The sequence below is a fragment of the Myotis yumanensis genome, unplaced genomic scaffold, assembly GCF_028538775.1.
Source record: "Myotis yumanensis isolate MYYU_CA2020_CCGP unplaced genomic scaffold, mMyoYum1.0.hap1 SCAF_1, whole genome shotgun sequence".
Classification (NCBI taxonomy): domain Eukaryota; kingdom Metazoa; phylum Chordata; class Mammalia; order Chiroptera; family Vespertilionidae; genus Myotis; species Myotis yumanensis.
Genome location: NW_027223752.1, coordinates 146004118 through 146030954, shown reverse-complemented (window position 1 = coordinate 146030954; position 26837 = coordinate 146004118). Strand labels below are relative to the sequence as shown.

General features: G+C 41.6%; 1 protein-coding gene across 1 annotated transcript in view; it reads left to right on the top strand.

The window, feature by feature from the left end:
* The first annotated feature begins 1766 nt into the window (after positions 1–1766).
* The window catches only part of CUNH10orf67 (chromosome unknown C10orf67 homolog), a 142001-nt gene continuing 116930 nt past the window's right edge, over positions 1767–26837 (top strand). Inside the window, exons 1-5 of the mRNA XM_070427716.1 lie at positions 1767–1951; positions 13430–13550; positions 20427–20570; positions 22469–22543; positions 24173–24217. Coding sequence (XP_070283817.1) covers positions 1767–1951; positions 13430–13550; positions 20427–20570; positions 22469–22543; positions 24173–24217 — 570 coding nt within the window. The remainder of the gene's footprint in view (positions 1952–13429; positions 13551–20426; positions 20571–22468; positions 22544–24172; positions 24218–26837) is intronic.

The following is a 26837-nucleotide window of genomic DNA, read 5'->3' as shown; positions in this document are numbered from 1 at the left end:
CATGCAGGAGGCAGCTAGTCAATAATTCTCTTTCATCATGACCTCTCTCTCTCTCTCTCTCTGTCACTCTCTCTCTCTCTCTCTCTCTCTCTCTCTCCCTTTCTCTCTGAAGTCAATAAAAATATACTTTTAAAAAAGAAAATAATGTATTATAGGTATATACATTTCCTTTTTAAAAATATGTTTTTTTAAAATATTTTTAAAAATTATTTCAGAGAGGAAGGGAGAGGGAGAGAGAGAGAGAAACATCAATGATGAGAGAGAATTATTGATTGGCTGCCTCCTGCATGCCCTCTCCTGGGGATCCAGCCCACAACCCAGGCATCAAACCAGAATCGAACCTGGGACATTTCAGTTTACAGGACAACACTCTATCCACTAAGCCAAACAAGCTAGGACTTAAATATACTTTCTGATTAAATAATAAAATGTTCTGAAGTAAGCTTAGAAGTTAGATTTCAAAAATAAAAAACCTCTGTGGAATAGAAGTAACTTCTCTGTTCATCTCTTTAAAGGAAAATAATCCTTCAGAAAAGATTATTTAGGCATTGGTTATGGTTTTTGTTTGCTATTTGTGGCTTTATCTCTCTGTATTTAAATGTGAGTGGTGATGATTGCTACAATGATTTCCTTTATCTACTTTGGGCTTCTCATATCAAAATAACTTCTTTTTCACATAGTTATTATAAGGAAGAGAATAAAATACTTTGTTTTCCTATAGACAATATACTGAAATGGAAATGTAGTATACTTAGTTCTAAAACCAGGCAATGATATATTAATGATATTAAGATCGATGTCTCCTATTAACTGTCAGTGAGTGACACATAATTTAAAACAAAGATACTAGCTCCACTTGTGTGGTTCAGTGATTGGGCTCGATCTATAAACCAGGTGGTCACAGTTGGAATCCAGTGGGGACACATGCCTGGGTTGTGGCTCAGTCCCCAGTGGAGCATGCAGGAGTCAGCCAATCAACGATTCTGTCTCATCATTGTTTCTATCTCTCCCTCTCCCTTCCTCTCTGAAATCAATAAAAATAAATAAAAAATAAAACAAAAGCTGGACAATCGTTTTCCGTTTTAAAAATTTCTCCTATTATAGAAACAGTAAAAAAAAAAAAAAAAATGAAATACACACCGCACGGTACTGCTTAAAACCTAACATCTTAGTTCCAACCTTCATTTTTAGGAATGTAGGCCTATTTAATCTTTGCAAATAAATTTTTTGTCCACAGACACTTATGTCTGTGGTCAAGTGGCAAGTGTAGGCAATTCAGCAGACCTCCTGCTTCCTTCTTACGATGGCCTTGCTCCGAGAGCCCAGGGCTCATTATGGCTTGCGCATCCATACTAGATGGGTGCACTATTTTCCATCCCCCCTGAGGGTGACCTTCAGCCTAGGGCAGAGGCCAGGAAAGCAAGGGCCACCAAACTACAGGTGTTGTAGAAAGACAGCAGGAATCCACCCGCCTCATTCCAAAGTGCGCGGGCCTCGCAGCAGGCAGCGCTCAGAGCCTTCGGGGAAGAGAAGGCACGGAGAGCTGCGGGAGGTGAGACTACAGAGTCCAGCTCGTGGCGCTGTTTCAGCGCTGGCCGGGCTCGTGGGCGTCCAAGGAAGACAGCGCGTTGTTGGAAAGCCCCGAGTGTGGCGGGCAGTGGAAGTCGCACGGAGGCGACTCCAACGTCCGCCCAGCCGCACCCTCCACGCACCGCCGCGCCCCCCGCCCAACAATTCCCGAGCCCCTCGGTTCCCTAGGAGTCGCCATGGCAACGGACGCAGGTTCTGGACTCCCAGACTCTCCAGCGGGAATCTCGCAGGAGGCGCATCACCCAGCGGCAAACTCCCAGGCCCCGATGGAGAACTGGGAGGACCCGTCCGAGACCGAGAATTGCTGGAGGAGCCTGGAAAACCTCGAGTCCGCGATTGAACAATGCCAGATCATCCCCAGGTGACGGCGCGGGCTGCAGCGCCGGCGCGGCGCCTCCTTCCCTCCGCCCGGTCCCGCCCGCCGCGCCCCGCGGGCCCTGCTCCACCGCCGCCCCGCCCGCGCTGCGCGCCTTCGGGCTGTGTTTTGATTTCTTAAATCTATTACTGTACACCACGGGCGCGGGCTGCGGAGCCAGACTGCCTGGCTTCAGCCCGGACGACCTTCTTACAGGGCCCTTGAGTTGGGCCGATGACTTCTGTGTGCCTCTGCCACCCCATGGGAACACGGCCGTGATGATGATCAATAGGGCCCGCTTTCTTGTTCGTGGCCAACATGTGATGAGTCCACCTGGTTAACATGTTTAGAAGAGCACCATATACATAGCACCATCTGTTATTCTTTGATCCTTTTTATAGTTTTTATCCTTCACACTTCTTCTTTGCCTCCTCTCCTCCAGTTTTGTTTATTTGGATAATGCAGAGCTGATGTTGCTGGGGAAAAATTTTTTTAAAAAAAATCTTTAAAATTGGCAGTGGCCAGCCGTAGGTTAGCCTCTGTGGGAATACTTACAGTTCTCTAAGACAAGGGTCACATGGTGTCAGATGGCTTAGCCCCTCTCACTAAAGGGGAGAGAGAGAGAGAGAGAGAGAGAGAGAGAGAGAGAGAGAGAACGCCACAGCTGTACTGGCGGCCCCAACCTGGGGGCTGATCCAGTGAGTGAGGCGGCGCTGCCAGGTCAGTCTTCCCAGCTCAGCTGTATTAGTGGGTGCGCTTGTTAAGATGAAATCAGGCTACACACAGGACCTGGTTTATTGGTGGTTGCGAAAGGCACAAATAGGCGGCAGTGCGTGGTAAGCACCCTGGGCACAGTGTCTAACCTGTTCCAGCTGTTTACTGATAAGAATGACTTTCTGCCCTGGACTCCTTGGCATTCTGTAGTGGGTAGTTCTCCCACAAAGGCACCGGCTGGGCTCAGTGAACAGACGGACAATGCCAGGTGCTCAGTGAGTGCATGTTGCCTGAACAAAGGAACCACTGAGGCCCATGTTCATTTCTCTTCACTCACAGTGCTAGGGACACGGTGCTGATGCCTGGTATGAGCGTGTGAGTGAGCTAGGCTCCAGTATTGACTGCAATCCTGGGATTAAGGCAGAGTTAGGCACTGGGAGACCGCAGTCTACCCGTGGACAAAAGACCTGCCTTTGTGAAGTTTACACTCCATTCAGGAAACCAATGGCAAACAAGCAAACTATATAATAAGTAAGTTAGGTAATAGTGGTAACTGCTAAAGAAGAAACAGCAGGAGAGAGCAGAGGGGATTGTGTGTAGAGCAGTGGTTCTCAACCTTGGCTGCACATTAGAATCACCTGGGAATCTTTTTAAAATCCTGATTTCTGGGCCTCATCCTCCGGAAATCCTGTTTCTTTGTTACTAATGTTGTGGCCCCACCCCATAACAAAGAAAGAATTTCCAGAGGATGAGGCCCAGAAATCAGGATTTTAAAAAGATTCCCAGGTGATTCTAATGTGCAGCCAAGGTTGAGAACCACTGGTGTAGAGTGTAACCTTAGATACACGGTCAAGGAAGATTTGGCCGAGATGAGAATGAGGTGTACCAACTTCTCTGTGCATGGATATGTTCTTTTTTTTAATTTTTCAAAAATATACTTTTATTGATTTCAGAGAGAAAAGGAGAGGGAGAGATAGAAACATCAAAGATGAGAGAGATTCATCAATTGGCTGCCTCCTGCACGCCCCCTACTGGAGATTGAACCCACAACCTGGGCATGTGCCCTTGATGAAAATTGAACCTAGAACCCTTCTGTCCACAGGCCAATGCTCTATTCTCTGAGCCAACTGTTTAGGGCAGTGGTTGGCAAACTGCAGCTCGCGAGCCACATGCGGCTCTTTGGCCCCTTGAGTGTGGCTCTTCCACAAAATAACATGTGCGGGCATGCACATACAGTGCGATTGAAACTTCGTGGCCCATGCCCAGAAATCGATATTTTGTGGAAGAGCCACACTCAAGGGGCCAAAGAGCCGCATGTGGCTCTCGAGCCACAGTTTGCCGACCACAGGTTAGGGCATAGATATGTTCTTGTTCATCAACCTGTAAGCTCTCTAAGCTCTCTAAACCTCATACATTAGGGATTTTTATGGATGCTTCCTTATGTAGGCAAGATTGAGTAAATCATTCTCTTTTGGTGCTTAATTCATCCTCTACCTCCTTTCTGGTGGGAGTGGGGAGTGGGATTGAAAGGTCCAACCCTCTAATAGTGGCTGGTTCCTCTGATAATTGCCCCCATCCTTAAGGCCTTTCTAAAAGTCACCTCACTAACAGACTCGGGTGTTGTTGAAAAGAGTTTGTTATGAATGACAAAAAGCCCCGTTCACCTTTTCCATGCTGAGGCTATTTAGGAACTGAGGACCAAAGACAAATATTATAACAAAATATGTCCCCGTTGCTCTGTTGTTTAGGAAATTACAAGGGTTTTGGGAGCTGTGAGGCACAAAGACCAAAATATCTATTTATTTTAAATCACACTATCACAGATGAGAGGTCATGAGGGGATTGGAGCAGAGGAATTACATAATCTGATTAATCTTTCCTTTTTTTAAAAAAAAACATATGTTTTGATTACTTTTAGAGAGAGAGGAAGGGAGAGAGAAACATTGATTGGCTGCCTCCTATAGGCTCCCTAGGAGGGATCAAGCCCGCAACCCAGGCATGTGCCCTGACTGGGAACTGAACCAGTGACCTCTCAGGTAGGACTCAATGCCTGATGCACAACCACCAGGGTGATGTAACTAATCTTTCAGTAGGATTTCTCTGGTTGCTGTTTTGATTATAATGAGGATATGGGCTGAAATGGGGAAAACAGGGGGTGTAGGGGAGGAAATAATATTTATTGACTCTTTTAGGATCTTGGCTGAACATCCTCTACTACCTATACCCCATAATAAAAGGCAGATTAACAGGAGAAAATCAGAAGTTTAATAACATATATATTTCCTGTATTCATGGAAGATGCCTAACAAAACTAAATAATTCCCTGAAATAGCTAAAGCCACCACCTTAAATGCCATTTCCACACCTATTAGCACACTTAATGTTACCTAACCCAAGTTTGTGTGCCTGATGCTTCAAAAACCAAAACTCAGCCCAGCCCAGCTAAAGACAAAAGAAGATGTTATGGGGTTTGGGGGCAGGGAGGGATTGGTGGGGGGAGGGGAGGGGGGGCGGGGAGGAGGCTGGAGGGGATCAATGGAGGAAAAAGGGGGACATATGTAATACCTTCAACAATAAAGAATTATTTTTAAAAAAGGAAAATAATCAATCTTATAACTGTAGCCAAAGGCCCAAATTAATGAATTAATGTAAACATAAAAGAAAAATTTCAACAGTTTGTTTCAGGGTCTAGCTTTGGCTGTCCCCTGTGGAATGTATGTTATCAATTAATGTATTGAATAATAATAACAATAATAATGGATAGTAATAAAAATTTTAGAAGACTTTAAAAAAGGTGTAATGGGAGGTAAGCAGGGAGAGTGTAATAAACTGAGGTTTGTCTTGCAGATTTAGGTCAGTGCCTTCTCCATTGATAAGGCCCTCTTCCTATGATCTAGTCATTCTTCTCTTCCTGGTACAGAGGAGACCCTTAAACTGGAGATTGCCTTTATATATGTAAATTTCTCTTACAAAAGGGCAACCCTTGCTGTTTTCAGAGCTTCTCCTGTGTATGCAATTTCTCAAAATAATTAGCTTAAAAAAAAAAGGCATATTTTGGGTGCCATCCACTACTCTCCTAAAGTTCAAAAAAGAGGTCTAGACTGGCTGTATCAACTGGGGAGTAATATCAACTTGGGAAGGGTCCTGGGTTCAATTTCTGTCAAGGGCACATACCTGAGTTGTGGGCTCGATCCCCAGTAGGGGGTGTGCAGGAGGCAGCCGACAAATGATTTTCTCTCACCATTGATGTTTCTATCTCTCTCTCCCTCTCCCTTCCTCTCTGAAATAAATAAAAATAAGAAAAGGCCAAAACTCAGAACACCAGAGTGTAGAGTAAGGAAAGATTTATTGATTGAGAAAGTGCCAACTGAGAACATAGGAGACTTAATAGTACCTCAACTCCATCTTGCTCATTGGACTGCGTTAAGGGCTTCTAAGGGGTTGGAGGAATACACATGCGGAAGTGCCGGTGGGGCAAGTTTTTTGTTAAAGGGGTGTCAGCACTGGATCTTCCTGCACAATGAACCCTTCACTTCAGAAAGCGTTCTGGTGTTCTAGTTCTGGTTTGTGCCTGGCCTTTCTTTTTGGGGAGAGGTTCCTGGTGCAGCAGCTGGAGGTCAAAGTTCTCTCCTCTGCACAAGCTTTGGTTTCGGTTGGTCTGTTGTCTCTGAAAAGTAACTCAGTATCTTGTTAAACAGGATAGGACCATTTTGAGCTGGTTCTGTGATTACACTGATGCCATTTTCTTTGACTCATTCATTAATGAGTATTTATTAGGCTAGAATTTTCTAGGATTCTGTGAGAAGTGTCATGCCAGTCTATTAGTAAATATTCATTGATCTGTTTTCTCTAATAAACACAGTAATTTTGTATCTAGTTTATTAAAAAACGATAATTATTATTTTTCCAAGACTGTATTTTATGCATAACAGCCAAGCTATTATTTAGAAATTAAATCACTGAGACTATAAATAACAACTGTGTAGGAAGCACTTACTAAATTGGTTGTGATGTGGGTTTTAATTCTAGGCAGCAGGGTTGTCATCTATAATTAGAGACATTGGGATCTAATGGGAAACTGAAAAATGACCCTTCATGTCTCACTTGGATTCTGAATGAGCCATATCTTTCTGAATCAATCATACAATAAGTTAGGACTCAAGGGACCTTAGAGCTACAGATTTGTTCTCACTAGGTATGGAGATTAGGAGCCTGTCACCCCAGGCTTATGTTAGATGAGTTATTTACTCTCTTTGAGCCTCAGTTTCCTTATCTTCAAAACAAGAAAGTTAATATCTCTCTTAAAAGATTATTGGGAGGATAAACTGAAGGGAAAATGTGTGCGTTGATGCATATATCTTAACAAAGCACATTGAACAAGTTAAGTACTCAATAAATAGGCACTAATATTATTTTAGATGCTTGAGGAGGTATCTGTAAAATTTTTGAACTTAACTTTTAAATATTATATTGTAGCATTATAGTATTATGGCACCAGAAGGAATAACTGAAAACATTGTTTCACATTTTAAAATCATATCCTGAAAATATTTTGGGAGTTTTTTGTACTTAAATTGTTTTCAAGCTTTTTTGAGATGTAATTGATATATAAGATTATATATTTGTAACATTAACTACCCACATTTCATGTACCTACTGCCCACAACAGATTTTTTGCTTATAAAGAACAGAAAAGAAAGAACACACACATCCAAGCTTAATAAAAAATGAAGTTGAGTGAGTCCTCCTAGGGGCACGGCCTCTTGAATTCCTTTTCCAGTGAATTTTCTTTCTCCTGAACTCATGCAAGTCCCATGAGACTTGCATCCAGGGGAGCAATGGACAGCCACAACTCATCTGAGCTAGTCCCTGGAACCTGTCTCCAAGGACCCCTTTTCTCTGACTTTCTAGTGAGTTGATAGCAGCCCCACCTTGGCTTACTTTTCCCCAGAAGGTTTCTAGAGCCAAAGCCACCCCACCTAGGCGCTCTCTCATTGGTGCTTCTAACTTAAGCCCTTCCTTGTTTCACTGTCCCCAACTTTAATAATCATACTGTCAAAAACAAAAACAAGTTGAATAGTCAAAAGGTGCTATTTGGCACTGGGGAGGCAGAAGGTTGCATTCATAGGCAGGAAGGTGAATCACAGAGCTCTGTCAAAGGTGCAGCACTCGGATAAAAAGAAGCAGGTAAAGTTGAGGTGGCTGTTTGTTAGTGTACACATTGCATCAATAGTGATACCCCCGCCCATGTTTATTATATTGATGTAGCAGCACTCAGGGTCCAGAGAGGAGGAAAAACCTTACCAGTATTTGAACACAGAATATTTCCTTTTCTATACTAAACCTTAACGAGGATTTTTAACTAGTAAAGGAAGTAAAGGGTGGGGGCGGACTGGAGGGAAAAAAGGGGGACATATGTAATACTTTCAACAATAAATAATTATTAAAAATAATAAAACTAGCTCTGACCGATTTGGCTCAGTGGATAGAGCGTCAGCCTGGGGACTGAAGGGTCCCAGATTCGATTCCGGTCAAGGGCATGTTCCTTGGTTGCGGGCACATCTCCAGTAGGGGGTGTGCAGGAGGCAGCTGATCGATGTTTCTCTCTCATCGATGTTTCTAACTCTCTATCCCTCTCCCTTTCTCTCTTTAAAAAAATCAATAAAATATATTTTAAAAAAATAATAAAATAATAAAAATAAATTGGGGCTGATGATAATAGAATTTACCTCATAGGTCTGGAATGAGGATTAAAGGCATGCAGACATGAGAATGTTTAGAGTAGTGTGCAGCATTGGATTCTAGTTTTATTGACTATTTTTTTTATGAAACTAATGAAACAGATGTACTTGAAGTTTATTTAGTGAAACTGGGAGATAGTCAAGATCAGATATTAAGTGAAAGAAAGCAGAATGGATCCCATTTTTGAGTATTTGTATATGTGCATGCACACGTACACGTACATATATGTATACATGTAACTTGTTTCTCTTCTTGATGCTTTTAACATTTTTTCTTAAAAAAACTTTTTTTTTTAAAAGACATGGAAGACACATCTCAGTGCAAAAACATGAGCACCTTCCAGCCTACCTTTTGTTGGTTCGTGAGGACTTTTCTGGAGTCTTCCCTGAGCAGCAAGGGTCCAAGCTATAGTCATTTTGGTGTGACATTGAAGGCAGTGCAGGCTGCTCCCTCTAAAAATAGGCAGAAGGAGTAAACAAAAACAACAAAAAACAAACAAAAAACAACAACAAATAAATAAATAAAAGGAAGTAAGATGGTAAAAGAACACTTACACAGTATGGTAGTTGCAAATGCAGAATGTAGTTGTGACTCCAAAAGGCTGAGATTAAGACCTCTTGAAAGAGTGTTACGGAACAGAGGACCTAGCCCTGAGTGGGTCTGTCTACAGGGCTGGTAGTGTGCGGGTTCCTGACTTTGTGCAGAAAAAATTTCACAGCGTGAGTCCAGGTGACTATGAGGGAACGTTTATTAACACTGGGGCCAGCAAAACAAGGAATTGTTTAGCATGGAACAAGCAACAGGAGAGCCTAGGCTGGGCTGCCCTACCTCTCTGGGCGGTCTTAGGAACAGGTTCAGGGGTTTAGCCTGGGACAAGCTGCCACTGACCATTGTTCCCCTCATTGCAAGTCTCATGGGGATTCTCAGAGTTTAGGAGATGTGTGCCTCTGAGGGAAGAAGAGAGGGAAGAGGAAAAAGGGAATGGAGTGGGCTGCTCCCCAGAGGGAGAGCACTTGTTGGGTACTTTGTCTTGAGGCTTTTATCTCTTTCCAGCTGGTGGGGATCTTATGGGAGGTCTTAGGGGAGGGTTTCAGCAGAATATTCATCCATTTTCTAGGTGTGTTTCTTCTGGATCGTGGTCTCCACTGATTGGTCAGTGTCAGGGCAGGGGGTTGTTAGTCCTTGCAGCTGGTCCTGGTGTCACATGCCAGGTTTTGCTGCTTTTCTGGGCCTGGAGCTGAAATACAACTGAGGCCCAGATGTTATCTCTAGGAAGGTGACATTCTGTATCTGCTGTAAGTTGCTCTGCCAGTTTGTTCCTATAGTTTGAAAAAAAAATTAAAAACATATATACCTTCTGTATTCATGGGCAATACCCAGGAAAACTAAGTAATTCCCGAAAATAGTCCAACTTCTACTCAGTTAGCAGAGCTCCCCCTGTGCCTGCTGTTTCTTAAAAACAACCAGCGCAAAATAATGCCCAAGAGTTATGCCTAAGAGTTATATTTTGGGGGCAGCACATTCTGTTCCCCTTCAGCATGGAAATGATCGAAGGCATTCCAGAGACTCTCCTGGGCTCCAAACATTGTTTCCCTGACTTCGCTGTCTACCAGTCACCCACGTGCCCCTTGGTAATAGGAAGCACTCACTTCAGCCCTTAGAGTGACCACTTTCTCTGCCTTTGGTTAAGTGTTTCTGGGAGGGATCATTCTCCCTTTGAGAATGAAGACCTCCAAACTAGCAGATCACACAGATGTTGGGGCAGAAAGCAACAATTCCAGGAGTAGATTATGAGGTGTATTGACAAGAGAAGTCACTTCCACTTCTGCTGTTTGATTCCTAGACTTATAATGTGGGTCCAGGAATCAACCTGCCACCAGGTGGCTGGGTACCCTCCCCCTCCCCCCTCCCGCACGCGTGCACACACACACACACACACACACACACACACACCCCTCACTGGCTAATGCTACCATACTGGGGACTTAGTAGGAACTCAGCACTGATCTTTGCTGTTGACTAAGTAGACACTTAAAGCCTGCCTCAGCCAGGCCTGCCTTGGAAAGGGGAAGACCATGTTGTTGAGCTCCATCCCTGACACCACAGACATTTTGTTTTGCAGGAGGAAAATGTCATCTCCTCACCGTGCACACAACTCTGGAGAATGGCTGCGGAAAGCACCGCCAGGGCTTTGCATTGTTGGCATGGCCAGAAAGAATTCGCAGAGACACTCAGGGCCCAAGATTTCCTCTCCCAACAGCACTGTGTTACTGAGAAAAACACAGGCCCCTGCAATGAATTAAACCAAATCTAAAATACAGTTTTCTGTGGAAAAACACTAGAAATTTTCATTGACATTAAGAGGTACATTACTGATGCTCCCTCCCTGCCCAGATGATACTGTTGATGAGGTCTAGCATCAGTACATATACAGGGTGTCCCCCAAAATGTATACATTCTACAACAGCTGATAGCTCAATTTTGAAAATGAAATGTATTTTAATAAACACTGCCTTTATAAGCATTCAAAATGTATGTATACATAGGTGAGAAATATATATATATTTATATATATATATATATATAAGGATATATTTTTATTGATTTTTACAGAGAGAGTTGAGTCAATGGCTAAACAAAGTTAACAGTCAAAATTATTTTCATCTTTTTAAAAACAACTCATCTATGCCCTGGCATTGCCCCACTGGCAATGCCCCTCTAGATCACCGTGCAGTTCTTGGCATCATTTCCACATGTGGCAATGTCCAGAGTCACACAGGAAACCTCTTCCCTCTTATCCCTGTGTAGGACAGAAGCGCAGACACCCTGTCTTCGGAGCTGGCACTGAAAGTCTGATAATTCTACTGGGCTTTTATTGATTTATTTTTTAGCTGACATTTTATTTTATTTTATTTTAATATATTTTATTGATATTTTACAGAGAGGAAGGGAGAGGGATAGAGAGAAGTATCGATGAGAGAGAAACATCGATCAGCTGCCTCCTGCACACTCCCCACTGGGGATGTGCCCGCAAGCAAGGTACATGCCCTTGACCGGAATCAAACCTGGGACCCTTGAGTCTGCAGGCCGATGCTCTATCTACTGAGCCAAACTGGTTAGGGCTTATTTTATTTTTTAATACATTTGTATTGATTTCAGAGAGGAAGGGAGAGGGAGAGATAGAAACATCAATGATGAGAGAGAATCATTGATTGGCTGCCTCCTGCATGTCCCACACTGGGGATCAAGCCCACAACAAGATATGTGCCCTGACCAGAAATCAAAACCTGGCCTCCTGATTCATAGGCTGACGCTCAACCACTGAGCCACACTGGCAGGGCTAGCTGACATTTTAGAAACTGATAGCTGTGGTAAGTTTGATCAACGTCTAAGAGAGAGGTTGCATCCAGAATATTGGCCTTCTGGTTACTGTTTGAGATGCCTGTTGTTAAAGCTCTCTAGGAGGAGTGTATAAATACTTGCTCCTGCCCTGCTCAGATTTTTTAAGAATTGAGTTTGAAAATCAAATACAGTACAGTTACATGATCATTGCAAAGAAGCAGCTCTCAAAGTTTTGGTTTCAGGACCTCTTTATGGTCTTATAAATTATTAGGGACCTCAAAGAGCCTTAATTTAGGTTCTCTCTATTCAGTAATCATATTACACATCTAAAAGGAGAAATTTATTTGAAATAATGATAAGTCAATTCTGTGTTAATGCAAGTATATTTTAAAGGAAAACATGTATTTTTCAAAACAAGACTTCAATGAAACTAGTGTCACTTTTTTTTTACATTTTTGCAAGTCTTTTCAATATCTGGCTTAAGGAAAGATAGCTGAATTCTCATTCAGTCCGCCATGCAGTCACATAACCTGTAGCCTGGGAAACTCCACTCATCACTTGTGAGAGAATAAAAGTGGAAGAAGCAAACAAAATCTTAATGTTTTTATGATAATAATTTTGACCTTGTGGATTCTCTGAGTGTCTTGGAGCCTCAGGGGTCCTCAAACCACAGAATCACTGTCTTACAGTATTTTCACTTGATATTCCTGTGCATAATTTAGAATGGCTTCAAGTGGTAGCACACACAACACAGTAGATGATATACTAAAAGGGGGCTTATAAATCAAAATTGTTTTTGGTGGAAGTGGAGTTCTTAGAGTGCCACAAATAAAATAATGTCCTGAGGCTGCCACAAGAGGATGGGGTTTCATGTAAAGCTCTACTGATGATGTAAAGTTAAGGGGATTCCCCTCCAAGGTCCTATCTCAGTCCCTCTCCCCATGGAGGAAGTCCAACTGTGTCTTTAGCAGGGCAGGAATAAAGGCCACTGCCCATAGTTTCTGCTCCATATTAAAGTCCAGGCCAGTGCAGCATCCTGTGGGTGGAGTCCGCATGGGCCTGGGTCATATGGCTGCATAAGGCCACCGGGCTATGGAGGAAGAACAGGTGAGCACATGGGCAAGTGCAGGTCACAGAGCAAGCAAGAACAAGAACCAAGGCAAGAGAGAGAGAACTCTTTGTCTGGAGATTTTAACTGTTTTTATGCACTTCTGATGGGGTCCAGCCAATTCATTGTTCCTCAGGCTAGGGCTGACAAACATGCACCTTTGTTGGATCCCTTTCCCCAGCGATCTGCAGGGAGTGGACCGGGGTTTCCCTGGGGAGCGTGAAGCCGAAGCTTCCCGGTGAAGCTGCCCAGATGGCCATGTTTATAATGTCTAGCCTCCCCTTTGCTCTCTTCCTATTATAAATATTAATAAATTAGCTAATTATGATTATAACAGTATCTCAGAAAATGGAAATGAGTATCAGTGGAGCAAAATGCTATAGAAAATTGGGTAATCCAGCAGAGTCTTGGTGAAAACCTCAAATTATCAACAGATAGTTCAGAGGTTTCCTCACTTTATTAACCCTTTTGAATCTTTAAAACATAATATGATTTACACAAAAATATACTCACTAATATATATTTTAAGAAAATATCTACTACATAAAACATATTTAATATTCTTTTTTTTTTTTCAGACTTAACATATCAGATGATTTGAAAGTTGGCTTTTTCAGCACAGACCATGCTACTCAAACGGATTCCAGTGAAATTTTGCCATTAAATGAGCTGTGCTCATCTACACAAAAACTAGTGAAGGTAATCTGGATTAATTTGAAACTTCTGGGATGATTTTTAAAAGAATTCATTGCCTTTAGGTCTCTTTCCTTGACAGAATTGAAATGATCAAAAATTTAAAAATATTAGCATCTTTTACAAACTGAGTTAGATGACAATTGTGCTTTTAAAAATTATCAATATGAACCACAACTTATATTTATGTCATATTCATGTTGTGCATATATATATATATATATATATATATATATATATATATATATATTAATGAGATGTTTTGTTACTCTCTTTGGAATTCTTTTTATATCTGTGAACATTTGCTATGTATAATACTTTTTAAAAATTGTAGAAGGTAGAAAACAATATAATGAATAACTGTGTTACCCAACATACAGTTTTGTCAAATAGTTCCTTTGGACCCATTTTTTGGGGGGCCTTTTTTGATTGTAAGGAAATAAAGCATTTGCCCTAGCGGGTTTGGCTCAGTGGATAGAGCATCAGCCTGCAGACTGAAGGGTCCCGGGTTCCATTCCAGTCAAGGGCACATGCCTGGGAGGTTGTGGGCTCAGTCCCCAGTAGGGGGCCTCTAGGAGGCAGCCGATTAATGATTCTCTCTCATCATTGATGTTTCTATCTCTCTCTCTCTCCCTTCCTCTCTGAAATCAATAAAAATATATTTAAAAACAAACAAACAAAAAAGAAATAAAACATTTCATATATATCAGACATAAAGAGTTAGTATTAAAATTGCTAGTCAATAAAATTGTCACATGGGGTAGCATACTACTATAAATACTCTTATGTATTTTGTTTCTGTTTTTTCACTTAACAATAGAACTTGAAAATCATTGCATATTTCACAAGTACATCATATTATAAAATGCATAATTTGTTTAGCTATCGCCCTATTGATGGACATTTTTAAAAAATATATTTTTATTGATTTCAGAGAGATGAAGGAAGAGAGAGATAGGAACATTAATGATGAGAGAGAATCACTAATCGGCTGCCTCTCAGGCATGTGCCTTCGACTGGAATCGAACCGGGGACCCTTCAGTCTACAGGCTGATGCTCTACCCACTGAGCCAAACCAGCTAGGGCATGGACATTTGAAAAACAATGTTTTCATTGATTTCAGAGAGGAAGAGATAAGGGGAGATAGAAGTATCAATGATGAGAGAGAATCATTGATCGGCTACCTCCTGCACACCCCACACTGGGGATTGAGCCTGCAATCCCGTCATATGCCCTGACCGGGAATCAAACCATGACCTCCTGGTTCATAGGTCAATGCTCAACCACTAAGCCATGCTGGCCAGACATGTGGTGTAAATTCTTAAAAGTGGAATTTCTGAGTCAGAGGATGTATGCATTAGTCATTGTAAGGATATTGCCAAACTGTACTGCATAGAGATTGCACCTATTTGCACTCCCACTAGTAATTTCTGAAGCTGTCCCTTTTCATATATAATGCCAATTTTTTGTCTTTTTTAATGCCTTCAGGAAATTTTATAACTGTATTCTTTTGCAACTAGGGATGTCCAAAGGACTAAGTTCTGATCAATAGAATTGAGATGGAAATGCTGTGTGGCAGCTTTTGGGCACCTTCTTAAAGACACAGTTCACATGCACTGTCTACCACTTTACTTCTTCCTCCTTCTCCTGCCCACCTTTTCATTCTCCAGCATCTTCGAGTTGTTGGTTGTGTTTTGGTCATATTGTATCTGAGTTTATAGTCTCTATGGGAGTCTGTGGTTCAGCAGCAGTTTGACTGACCACACCAGGATCCCTGCTCTTCCTTTCTTCAGAACAAATAGTCTATAAGGGCTGTTTGGGTTTTTTTTTAACTTATTTCTTAATTAAATTTACTATTCAGGAGAGCATACCTGGGCTGATTTTTAAGACAAAGTCATCTCAACTTGTTCCTGCAATTTAAGGAGTTTCTTAAGACTTCACTTGCTCTAGGATATATTTTTAATGATTCCTCAACATAGTACCCTTTATAACAGCCGTGGGGAATCTTTTTTCTGCCATGGACCATTTGGATATTTATAACATCATTTGCGAGTCATACAAAATTATCAACTTAAAAATTAGCCTGCTGTATTTGGTCAAACATTTCATTAACTCACCCCTAATGCCTTGGCAGGGCCAGACCAAATGCTGTATAAGTTGACAGCATGATATAAAGAGAAAGGAATACGAGTCAGTGTCTGTCCAAATCTGGGCCTCCCACTTACTGGCCACATAAAGTTAGACTAGTTAGTCACTTAACCTCTCGAAGCCTTGATATCCTCACCTGTAAAATGACACCTTGCACAGAGTATGAGAATACTAAAATGAGATTCTTCCCAAGATGCTAGTACCAGGTGTCAAATTCCAAAGTGAGTGTGAGTTAGATCCCATTTGTAGAGTTTACAAAAGAAGTGTTGCACATAAGATCAGTGACTCTTAGCTCTTGAATCAGATCAAGGGTAATAAAAAAGGGGATCAGGAGGTGAAGAGGAAAACTTGTTGAAGTGTTTTCTTTTTTTTTTTTTAAATTAAATTTTTATTGTTCAGATTACATTTGTTCCTCTTCCCCCCCCCCCCCATAACTCCCCTCCTTCCAGTTCCCGCCCCACCCTCCGCCCTCACTCCCCACCCACTGTCCTCATCCATAGGTGCACGATTTTTGTCCAGTCTCTTCCCGAATCTCCCATTCCCCTTTCCCCCTCAAGAATAGTCAGTCCATTCCCTTTCTATGTCCCTGATTCATTATAATCACCAGTTCATTCTGTACATCAGATTATTTATTCACTTGATTCTTAGATTCACTTGTTGATAGATGCATGTTTGTTGTTCACTATTTGTATCTTTACCTTTTTCTTCTTCTTCTTCTTAAAGGATACCTTTCAGTATTTCGTATAATACTGGTTTAGTGGTGATGAACTCCTTTAGCTTTTCCTTATCTGTGAAGCTCTTTATCTGACCTTCAATTCTGAATGATAGCTTTGCTGGATAAAGTAATCTTGGTTGTAGGTTCTTGGTATTCAGCACTTTGAATATTTCTTGCCATTCCCTTCTGGCCTGCAAAGTTTCTGTTGAGAAATCAGCTGACAGTCGTATGGGTATTCCCTTGTAGGTAATTGAGTCTCTTTCTCTTGCTGCTTTTAAGATTCTCTCTTTGTCTTTTGTTCTTGGCATTTTAATTATGATGTGTCTTGGTGTGGTCCTCTTTGGATTCCTTTTGTTTGGGGTTCTCTGCGCTTCTTGGACCTGTAAGTCCATTTCTTTCACCAGGTGGGGGAAGTTTTCTGCCATTATTTCTTCAAATAGGTTTTCAATATCTTGCTGTCTCTCATCTTCTGGCACTCCTATAATTCTGATATTAGTCCGCTTGAAGCTGTCCCAGAGGCTCCTTACACTATCGTCACACTTTCGGATTCTTTTTTCATTTTGCTTTTCCAGTTGGGTGTTTTTTGCTTCTTCGAATTTCAAATCTTTGGTTTGATTCTTGTGCTCCTCTGGTCTGCTATTGGGTATAATATTCTTTATTTCAGTCCGTGTATGCTTACTTTCTAGTTTCTTTATCATAGCATCGAGGGTCTCATTAGTTTTCGTGAGGCTCTGCTCAAGTTTATTGCAAGCCCTCAAAATTGCGATTTTTAGCTCCATATCCTCCATTTCTGTCATGTTTTTTTGTCTCCGCATCTTTTATGCTTTCTTGGTGCACCCCCTTGTGGTCTTTGTGCGCAGTCTTGTTCTAGTTAAGCCTTAATTGCTGTAGTTAATACTAGAGGGATTTGACCACCAGGCCGACTGGCTGTGAGAATCAGCTGTGGGAAAACTTCAGTCCTCTGGGGAGGTGCTAATCTAGCCTTTGCCTGAGGAGATCGGCAAATGGCTCTGCGCAGGGCTTGGGCGGGGCGGAATCAACAGGGCGGGGGGAGGGAGCAGCTATGGCTGCTCTCAGTCCGTCCCCAGGGGCTCTGCCTCTCTGTCCCAGCAACCGCTGCAAACCTCGGAGGGACCGTAGCCAGACAGTCCCGCTTCTCCCGTTTGAGTCTGGGTCCCTAGAGACTCGTCCGGATCTGTAGCCCAGAGTCTGAGACTCCCTCCTGATTGAAAACGACAACCGCGCCCTCAGCCACCAGCCCGCTTTGCGCGCACACCACCGCACCACCGTACCTTTAAATTTTCCACACTGCGCCTCCTCTGAGCCTCATAATGCTGTTGTTTTTCCTTCTAGTTGAAGAGTCTCTCCTCAGCCAGCTTTCCTGTGGTTCTGGTTGATGTCCATTCCGTCTTTTAGTTGTATTTTTGAAGTGGTTGTTTGAGGCAGCAGTCTCCGGTGTTTACCTATGCCGCCATCTTCGATTCCTCTCTCTTGTTGAAGAGTTTTCTTAAGAAAACACTATTGCTATGATCTTTGTGGGGGAGAGGGTAACAGAGGTGATCTTCCTCAGCTGACAGCGAGTAAGGAAGGCTTCAATGGAACTTGAAGTGTTTGCTGCTATTGTGCTTGATCCGTGTGTAAGGAAGTTAAAGTGAGCTATGACTAGATAGAAGATGGCATGGCTAAGTTGCGATCAGTCTACACTTCAGAGTGGTTGAGGTGAGGAATGTTGTGACTGTTTTCCATGGACCGTATGTGGTCTATGAGACAGAGAGAGAAGTTAGCTAATGTGGGGTCATTCTGGGTCCTATCCAGAAGAGTGATCTAGAAGGACAGAGGACACCCAATAGCAGGGAGAGGGGAAAGGAGAACTCCAGGTTCATAGGAGCTGAAGAAGGAGTAGCAATGATCACCAGAGTAGAGAAGCATTTGCTTAGGTCAACCTGCATCCACAGGAGAGAGGGTCCTGGCCATGGGAATCGCTAGAGAAACTATGTCCGTGCCCAAGGGAAGGAAAGTTAGTTCCCCCTACCTGCCAGTCCTGGGTGACCTGCCAGCCACTCCACCAGGGAGGAGTAGCCCTGCTTCTTTATTCCTTCTGCCTTATCCATGTTGGAGACACAGTAGCTGAGTGTGGGAGGAGAGGTGAGGGAGAGCTCAAGAGTGAATCACACTCTTTTCCTTGAAGACAGGCAGCTGCCAATGACTGTCTTTAGCTTGGAGTACAGGGAGACGCCTTCTCTATGAGTGAAGTTGAAGTGGTCATGTTAACTCATAGTGGTCATATCCCAAAAGCTACTTTGTGGCTGTGATTTGGGTGATTGTAGGACTTTCTATTCCCAAGGATGAACAGTCATGGAATTGCCTAAAGTTTTCATTCAGGGGCAGATGACCTAGGAATATATTTTAAATGGACGGTGGAAAACAAAAATACATTGTGTTTTGGTGATCACATATCATAATTAGCCCTAGCCGGTTTTGCCCAGGGGTAAGAGCATCATCCGCACCCCCCCCCCCCGCTCCCCCCCTTTCCTCAGTCACATACCTGTGTTACAGGTTCAATCCCTGGCCCCATCAGGGCAGGAGGCAACCAATCGATGTTTCTCTTTGTGTGTCTCTCCTCTTTCCTTCCACTCTCACTAAAAAAGAAATCAATGAAAACAATATCCTCGGGTGAGGATTAACCATAAAAACCCCAAACACCACCAACAAAACCCAAATGGAAACTAATCAATATACTGGTTATATATTTAAGTGGTTGGCTAGTGGATTCATAACAAATGTGGATTTTGCCCATCTTTTCTGATCCAAAAATCACATCTTGAGAATTATACCTTTGGGTTATGACAGAGGATCATCGCACTTTATTCTGTATGAGAGTACATTACTAGTGTTACCTAGTGGGACAAGGAGGCCTTGGTTCTAGTCTTTTTATTTTTCTGTTAATCCTCACCCAAGGATATTTTTCCATTGATTTTTTAGAGAGAGTGAAAGAGAAAGACAGAGAGAGAGAGAAGCACGGATGTTAGGGAGACATATCGATTGGTTGCCTCCCACAAGCGCCCAGAACAGAACCAGAGCCAGGGATCGAGCCTGCAACTGAGGACCCTTCAGTCCGCAGCTCTATCCACTGAGCAAAACTGGCTAGAGGGGTGCTAGTCTTCTTGAAGGAAACATTTCAATCAAGGGACAAAGTATAGAAAAGCAAGCATGAATTTACTGACCACAGCAAAAAATACACTTAAGACAGTGAAAGAAGGAAGGGCATAGAAGAAGCTACGGGAGAGCCTAGGCTGGGCTGCCTTGGCTCGCTGGGAAGTGCGAGAAAAGGGGCCTTGGACACAGGTTCAGGGAGCTAGCGTGGGATGAGCTGCTGCTGCCCATTGCTCCCCTGATTTCAAGTCTTGTTGGGTCCCTTGGAGTTTAGGAGATACATGCCTGTAGGAGAAGGAGAGGGGGAAGGAATGGCACAGGGTGTTCCCCCTGAGAGAGAGCACGCTGGGACCTTCATTTTCAGGGGTTTTAAAGGCTGGGCGTTTAGGGAGGTCCTAGGGGTGGAGCAATAGAATATTCGTCAGCTTTATGCTGTTGTATCATAGGAGATTTATTCTCTTAATTTGTTTGTCCTTGGGTGTGGTTGGCAGATGGCACTTAATTGGGTTTCTGTTATTGAGTTTCCCTGAGCAGGGTGATTTAACCCTCTGGTTGGGAAGAAGTATCCTTGGTTTAGGGAAGATAGGATTTACTAGGTGGCTGCAAACTGCTGTTTCATTATCTTAGTTTCCCTATTCCACTTGTCCCAGAATTTTCCTAGTCTCTTATTATGTTATAACACTAGGAACCTCTTCTTCCTTATTCCATTAGTAGATTAATTGGAATTCCCAATATAAAGAGTATTTGACAGATAATCTTAAAAGGCAGGACAATCCCCCGACCAGGTACCCAGGTTATATGCCCAGAACCAGGCATGGCGTCACAATCCTTTACTCCCTACAATAATTCTGTTTTTCTATTTTTAGATTATTAGATCCCTTCAGGTAGATTTTGGGTTCCTGAAACAGTTGCTTCAGTTGAAGTTTGAGGACCGTATTAAAGAGGAGTCTGTCAATCTCTTCGCTGTTCTACAGGACAGGATCCTAACAGTCGAAAGACATTATCAACAGGTAGAATTTCTCTAATATCCTTAGTGTGTGTTTTTTGTTGTTGTTTGTTTGTTTCATTACCTTTGTTTTGTGTGTGGACTGATCTTGTGCTTAGACATGTATGTACTACAATTTTGAACTTAGCAATTTTTAAAAAAATATATTTTATTGATTTTTTACAGAGAGGAAGGGAAGGGAGAGAGATAGAGAGTTAGAAACCTCGATGAGAGAGAAACATCGATCAGCTGCCTCCTGCTCATCTCCCACTGGGGATGTGCCCGCAACCCAGGTACATGCCCTTGACCGGAATCGAACCCGGGACCCTTGAGTCCGCAGGCCGACGCTCTATCCACTGAGCCAAACCGGTTTCGGCAAACTTAGCAATTTTTGAGGGCAACATAATTTGTATATGTTGCATCCCATATAACAGCTTCAAAGAGCTACATATAGCTGCGTAATACATGTAGCTTTACCTTGTGTCAGGAACTTTTCTAAGTACTCTGTATACAAATTTATTTAATCCTCACATTAATCTTATGAAGTAAGCATTATTATTATCCCTCTTTTATAGATGAGGAAACTGAGGCACAGAAATGTTAATTAACTTGCTCAGGATCACCAGTTTGGGTTCTAGGTCAGGCAGCTTGATGATTTGAGATTTGATTCTTAGCCAAAATTTTATATGATCTTGTTTGTGCTTTAACGGCTCATTGGAGATAAGGCATGAAAACTCGGCTGCTTTGAGGAATTTCTTAAAATCTATGGTCAGATTAGCACACTTATCTGTCATTATGAATAGACATCCCTCTCATTTATCTGTTATAAAACAAAAATCCCATCTTCATCTTTTGTTTTGTGTGTTTTTTAAATTTTCTGATAAATGATTTTGTTTATTTTTTAATTTTATCTTTATTGTTCAAAGTATTACAGATGTTCCTCTTTTTACGCCTTCTACCCCCTCCCTCTAACCACTCCCCCAGGCCTTCACTCACTGCTCTCCATCTATTGTTGACCACACCATCCTAAGTACCATACTAAGCCTTTTAAGCACAAGTCCCTTAACAATCCTAAAATGGAAATACTTTTATCCCTGATCAACAAATATGGAAACTGAGCTACCAAGGTTAAGTAACTTGCTTAAGGGCAGACAGATAATAGTAAATGGCACAATGATATTGAAATCTAATTCTGCCCGATTCTAAACTCAATCATTGTTTACAGTCCATGCTGGAATCAGAGATGGTATCTTTCATTGTTATACTAATAGAGCTTGTTAAATTATTTGATTAATCAGAAAATAAGTAGTTTATGGATTAGTGACTCTAGATTTTTTTTTTACATGAGTTTGTCTCATTCAAAAAGTAGAAGGAGCAAAAGAGGATATGAATTGATAATAGATTTTACTACTTTTAAAAATATATGTTTTTATTGATTTTTAGAGAGAGAGAGGAAGGGAGAGGGATAGATAGAAACATCATGAGATGAGACACATCATCATTCAGCTGCCTCCTGCACGCCCCCTACTGGGCCTAGAGTCTGCATCCCTGGCATGTGCTCTGACAGGGAATCAACCCATGACCTCTTGCTTCCTAGTTCAAGAATCAACTGCTGACCCATACTGGCTGGGCAGATTTCACTACTTTTAAAAGCAGTTATAGGAAAACACGAAAAAGACTTTGATATGTAAAATGAAATAAAATCTTCAAATTATCCAGAGGGACGCTATTGCTTTTGGTTAAGTGTAAGTAAAAATGGAATGTGCTATAAGAGCTATAGCATAAAAGAAATAATAATAAAATGAAGTTCTTAAGAGACTGTGATGATTGGAATGATTTTATACTGAGCTCCTCCCTAGTAGGTGTGAGAGTTGTTTTTGGAAATACATAATGGTGTTCCCTGTACTTATTTCTGGTTTGCAGAATGAAGAATTAATAAGAAAATGTTGCCATCAGCAGTTGGCAGATGCCATAGCTGTAGTCCGAGGAATGTACAAGGTAGGTCTTAGGGTGGTGCTGGGCAAGACCAGCTTTATATCTTGGAAGTGCATATAGTGGGGCTCACTTTGACTTCCCAGTCTGAGTTATGTCAATGTAAAAAAGTTCAAACCTGTAGATAGTTTTTATAAGGGTTTATTTGAGCAAAACTGATGACATATGCCAGGGAAGTAAGATCTCAAATGCTCTTACAGTTTTGCAACTTCATTGCATTTATTGGAGGTGAGAAAAAGCAAGGTGGGGATTGGATTGCAGGATAGTTAACGAGATTATGTGCTTTCTTGAGGATGATTAGAGTTTACTTCAAAGGTGTGTTAACCTAAATGCACAGAAACAATGGACAGAGCTGGCTTAAGTTATAAAAGCCTGGGGCATGACTACCCGCTATGACCTGCCCAGTTAGGAATTTATGATTAGATCACCCTATGAGGTTACTTTCCATGAAATCCCTTTTGTTGTCCAGTTTTTACCTTTGAAGATCTGTTTTCTCAATTCTCAGGCTCCTAAAGAGGGATTAGGCGTAAGATTGTTCATGTTCACATTAAATTTAACAAAACAACACTTTATGGTAGCTGGTAAAACTTTTCAGACTGGAGAATTCCAATCTGTTATCCAAAGTGCCTGGACAGGTGATGAGTAATCCTGATTGCGTGGTGAGCGCACAGTTGGACAGAAGCAGGTCAGATGGTCTTAAGAGAGAGTTCATTGGTCCATAGTAAATCCCAGTGAACAGTCTCTGACTCTTGATGGAGTCACTTTTCTAATGACACGGACACTGTCTGCCAGACTAGTGCTTCACTCCCCTACGTAATGGAAAAATCATAATTTTCAATGATCACTTTTTAGGTTTAGTAAAGACCTTGTACCTCTTATGGTAGTTATTAATCTTTTCTTTCGTTTCAATAGGATTCTATAAAGAAACATTTATTTACAGCAAATTGTGCATTTCTCATAGCACAACACATTTGTGTTTAATTATATAATTGCTTGTTATAAATCTCTGTTCTGTGCCAGACTGTAAGCCTTATGAGGGCCAGATGTGGTCTGTCTTACTCACTGCTGTGCCCTGCCTCTTTGCAGTGTGCCTGGTATGTAATTAGCAATCAGCTCAAAATGGCATATAGGCCTTAATTGCCCAATTTGCCCTCTGGTCTCATACTCTTATGGAACTTCCATATGTACATATGTAATAAACCTGGCTATTTTCTTTTAAATAACTTAAGAAGAATTGCAAAATGAATGGACGGTTGCCTATATTTGTGGCAGATGCTGGTCGCTCAACAGTCATTTTCCCTTCTCCATTTATTTATTTATTTAGTTAGTTAGTTAGTTAAATCTTTATTGTTGAAAATAATACATATGTCCCTCCTTTTCCCCCATTGATCCCTACCCCCACCCCACCCCCAACCCCCTCCCAGGCCTTCACCACTCTATTGTCTGTGTCCCTGGGTTATGCATATGTGCATATAGGTCCTTTGGTTGATCACCTTTATCCCTCCTCCCCTCCTTCCCCTCCCTTCCCTTTGAGATTCTGCACTCTGAATCTCCTTTTTTTTTTAAATTAGCAGAAGCCCTTCTTACTGTACAAGACAAAATGCTAGATCATTTCTTTCTCATCTTCCTTTTCAGCTATGGTACACTCATGGACAAAGCCAGTTGTCCGTGGACCTGAAGGTAAGTTGGCTGTGACATTTGGGAGCAGGTTGTTTTCTCTCTTTAAAGGAGACTCATGGGAGGAAATGCCCTTCTTTTTCTTTGTGTGACCTTGTTACATCTCCTTCTGATGCTTGGAATTGATGCAGCCAACCTAAAACCAAGGACTGAGACATTCACACCAACAAGCAATTTCTTAAATACATTTGTGGAATAGATGACTTCTTTGGATGTGCTAAGGATGGCAGAGTGGAAGACTGCTCTGTCAACATTCTCTGAGTCTATGCCCAATTGTGTTTCCAAAGACGGTCTTGACACTACCTTCCCGCACCTGCTCTTCTGCAATGCTACCTTGCTCCTCCCCCACCAGAGGTGGAGCATAACTCCCCTCCCCAGAATCCCGCTGGACCCAGTGACTTGTCCTAAGCACAGAATGTGGAGGAAGAGATGCTGCATGACTTAGGAGGCCAGGCTGCAAGAGGCCTTGCAAATGCATTCGTATACCTTTGGAATGTTTGCTCTCTGGATTCCCCTTTCTGACTCCAGCCGCCATGGTGTGATAATCTGTAGCTATTTTGAGGGTCTACATGGGGGTGCTGGGTGCACAGGCCCAGCTGAGTCCAGCCTTTAAGTCATCCAGTCTCCAACCATTCATTTTTCCCATCCAGACATTATGAAGCAGAGAGAAGCCATCTGTGGTGCCTGCCCTAATCCCCTGACCCACAGTGTTCATGAACATAGTAAATAGTTGTTTAAGCTGATAGGTTTGGGGAGATGTGTTATGCAGCAATAAATAGATAGTTGGAACAGTATCCTTACATTCACACCAACAAGCAGTGTCTTAAGTACATTGTTGGATAGATTATTCTCTAATGGTTCTGGCAGAACAGTTACAGCATTGTGGTTGACAGCATGATGTAAGTTTTAGAAAAAGGACTCCGGAGTCAGACCACGTGGGTTCAAATCCTGACCCTGCACTTAATTGCTATGTGACCTCAGGCAAAGTATTGACTCTCTCTGCCTCAGTTTCCTTATCTGTCAAATGAGGATCACAAAAGTACCTGCCTGATAGGCCTGTTCTGAGGATGAAATGAATTGATCTTTGTGGAGCACTTAAAGAGTGCCTGGCACATGATATTCCATTATTAGCGTTTGTTAAATAAACACTTTCACATATTCATAGTACTCCTTGGTGTTGGTATCTTTTTCTGCCCCTTAATTATTCTATCTTAGTTTTTAAGTGTGTAGCTTTCTGTCTCTTGACTGCAGATTTCAGATATGATAAAGTGCCCTTAAGACATCTGTCATTATTATCAAATTTTATTATCGAACCTTATGATATTGGCACTTTGGGAGCCAAAAAGGTCAAATGTCAGCAATTTCATAAAAGTGATGACAGCAAGCATACTTACTTTATATCTACTCTTACAGGGAATGAATACAGTGTTTCAACATTATGCATAATACTAGCTGTAGATACTCTCTGGCTATTTCTTTTGCTAAGAGACTTTTAAAGAAAATCATGACTACATTTCCATTTTATGAAATGTGAGTTTTATGCAGCTACTAAGAGGCCATATGATTTTTTTCTTAACCTATTTATAATTAATAATGTGGTGAAATGAATTGATTTTTTAATGTTAAATCAACCTTTCTTGGTATAAGCCCAACTTAGTCATAATATGCCTTTTTAAATTAATTTTTAAAATTCATTTTAGAGAGAGAAAAAAAAGGAGAGGGAGAAAGAGAGAGAAACATCAGTTTGGTGTTCCACTTATTTATGCATTCATTGGTTGATAATTGTATGTGCCCTGACTCCAAAACCTTGGTGTATGGGGACAATGCTGACAATGCTCTAACCAACTGAGCTACCTGGCCAGGGCTTTAAAAACACACACACACACACACACACACACACACACACACACAAACTTTGAGTTTAATGTGTTAATATTTTGCTTAGGATATTTTAAATCTATATTTATTGGTGAGATCACCACACTTTTTTCCCCCCATTCTTTATTGGGTTTGTTGTCAGGGTTCTGGCAGCTTCACAAAATGAGTTGGGAATGTTATGCCCATTTTGTTCCTTGGGAGCATTTGTGTAAGATTAGAAATTTTTCTGCCAGAGGAGCCAGATGGGCCTGGAGAGATTTATTGATTGACATAGTTTGGACTTATTCAATTTCCTTAAAGGTTATAAGACTATTTGGGTTTTCTATTCCTTTTGATTTAGATATACTGAGACATTTGTCCAGGGCCTTGTCTGTTTCATTTAAACTCAAAAATTTGTTGGAATAAAGGCTTAATAATATATGCCTTGTTGCTGTCCTATATTTAAAACCCACTCCATATTTTTTATTACTATTTTATCCATTTTCACTGACTTTTCAAATATCTCTTATGCTTTTTATGACTAGGAATTCTATTTGACTCTCTACGCTTGGTTGTTTAATTTTTGTTTTTATGGCTCTTATTCTTTGCTCATAATTTCAGTGTGGTTATTTCTAAAAACATTTTAAAATATTTTTGATTTATATTCTGTGTTTCACAATTTCCATAACTTCCATCTTTGAGGGTCTGATAATGCTGGCTGTCATTCATGATATGTATTTTACTTTTGGGTGTCATGATTTTTGTG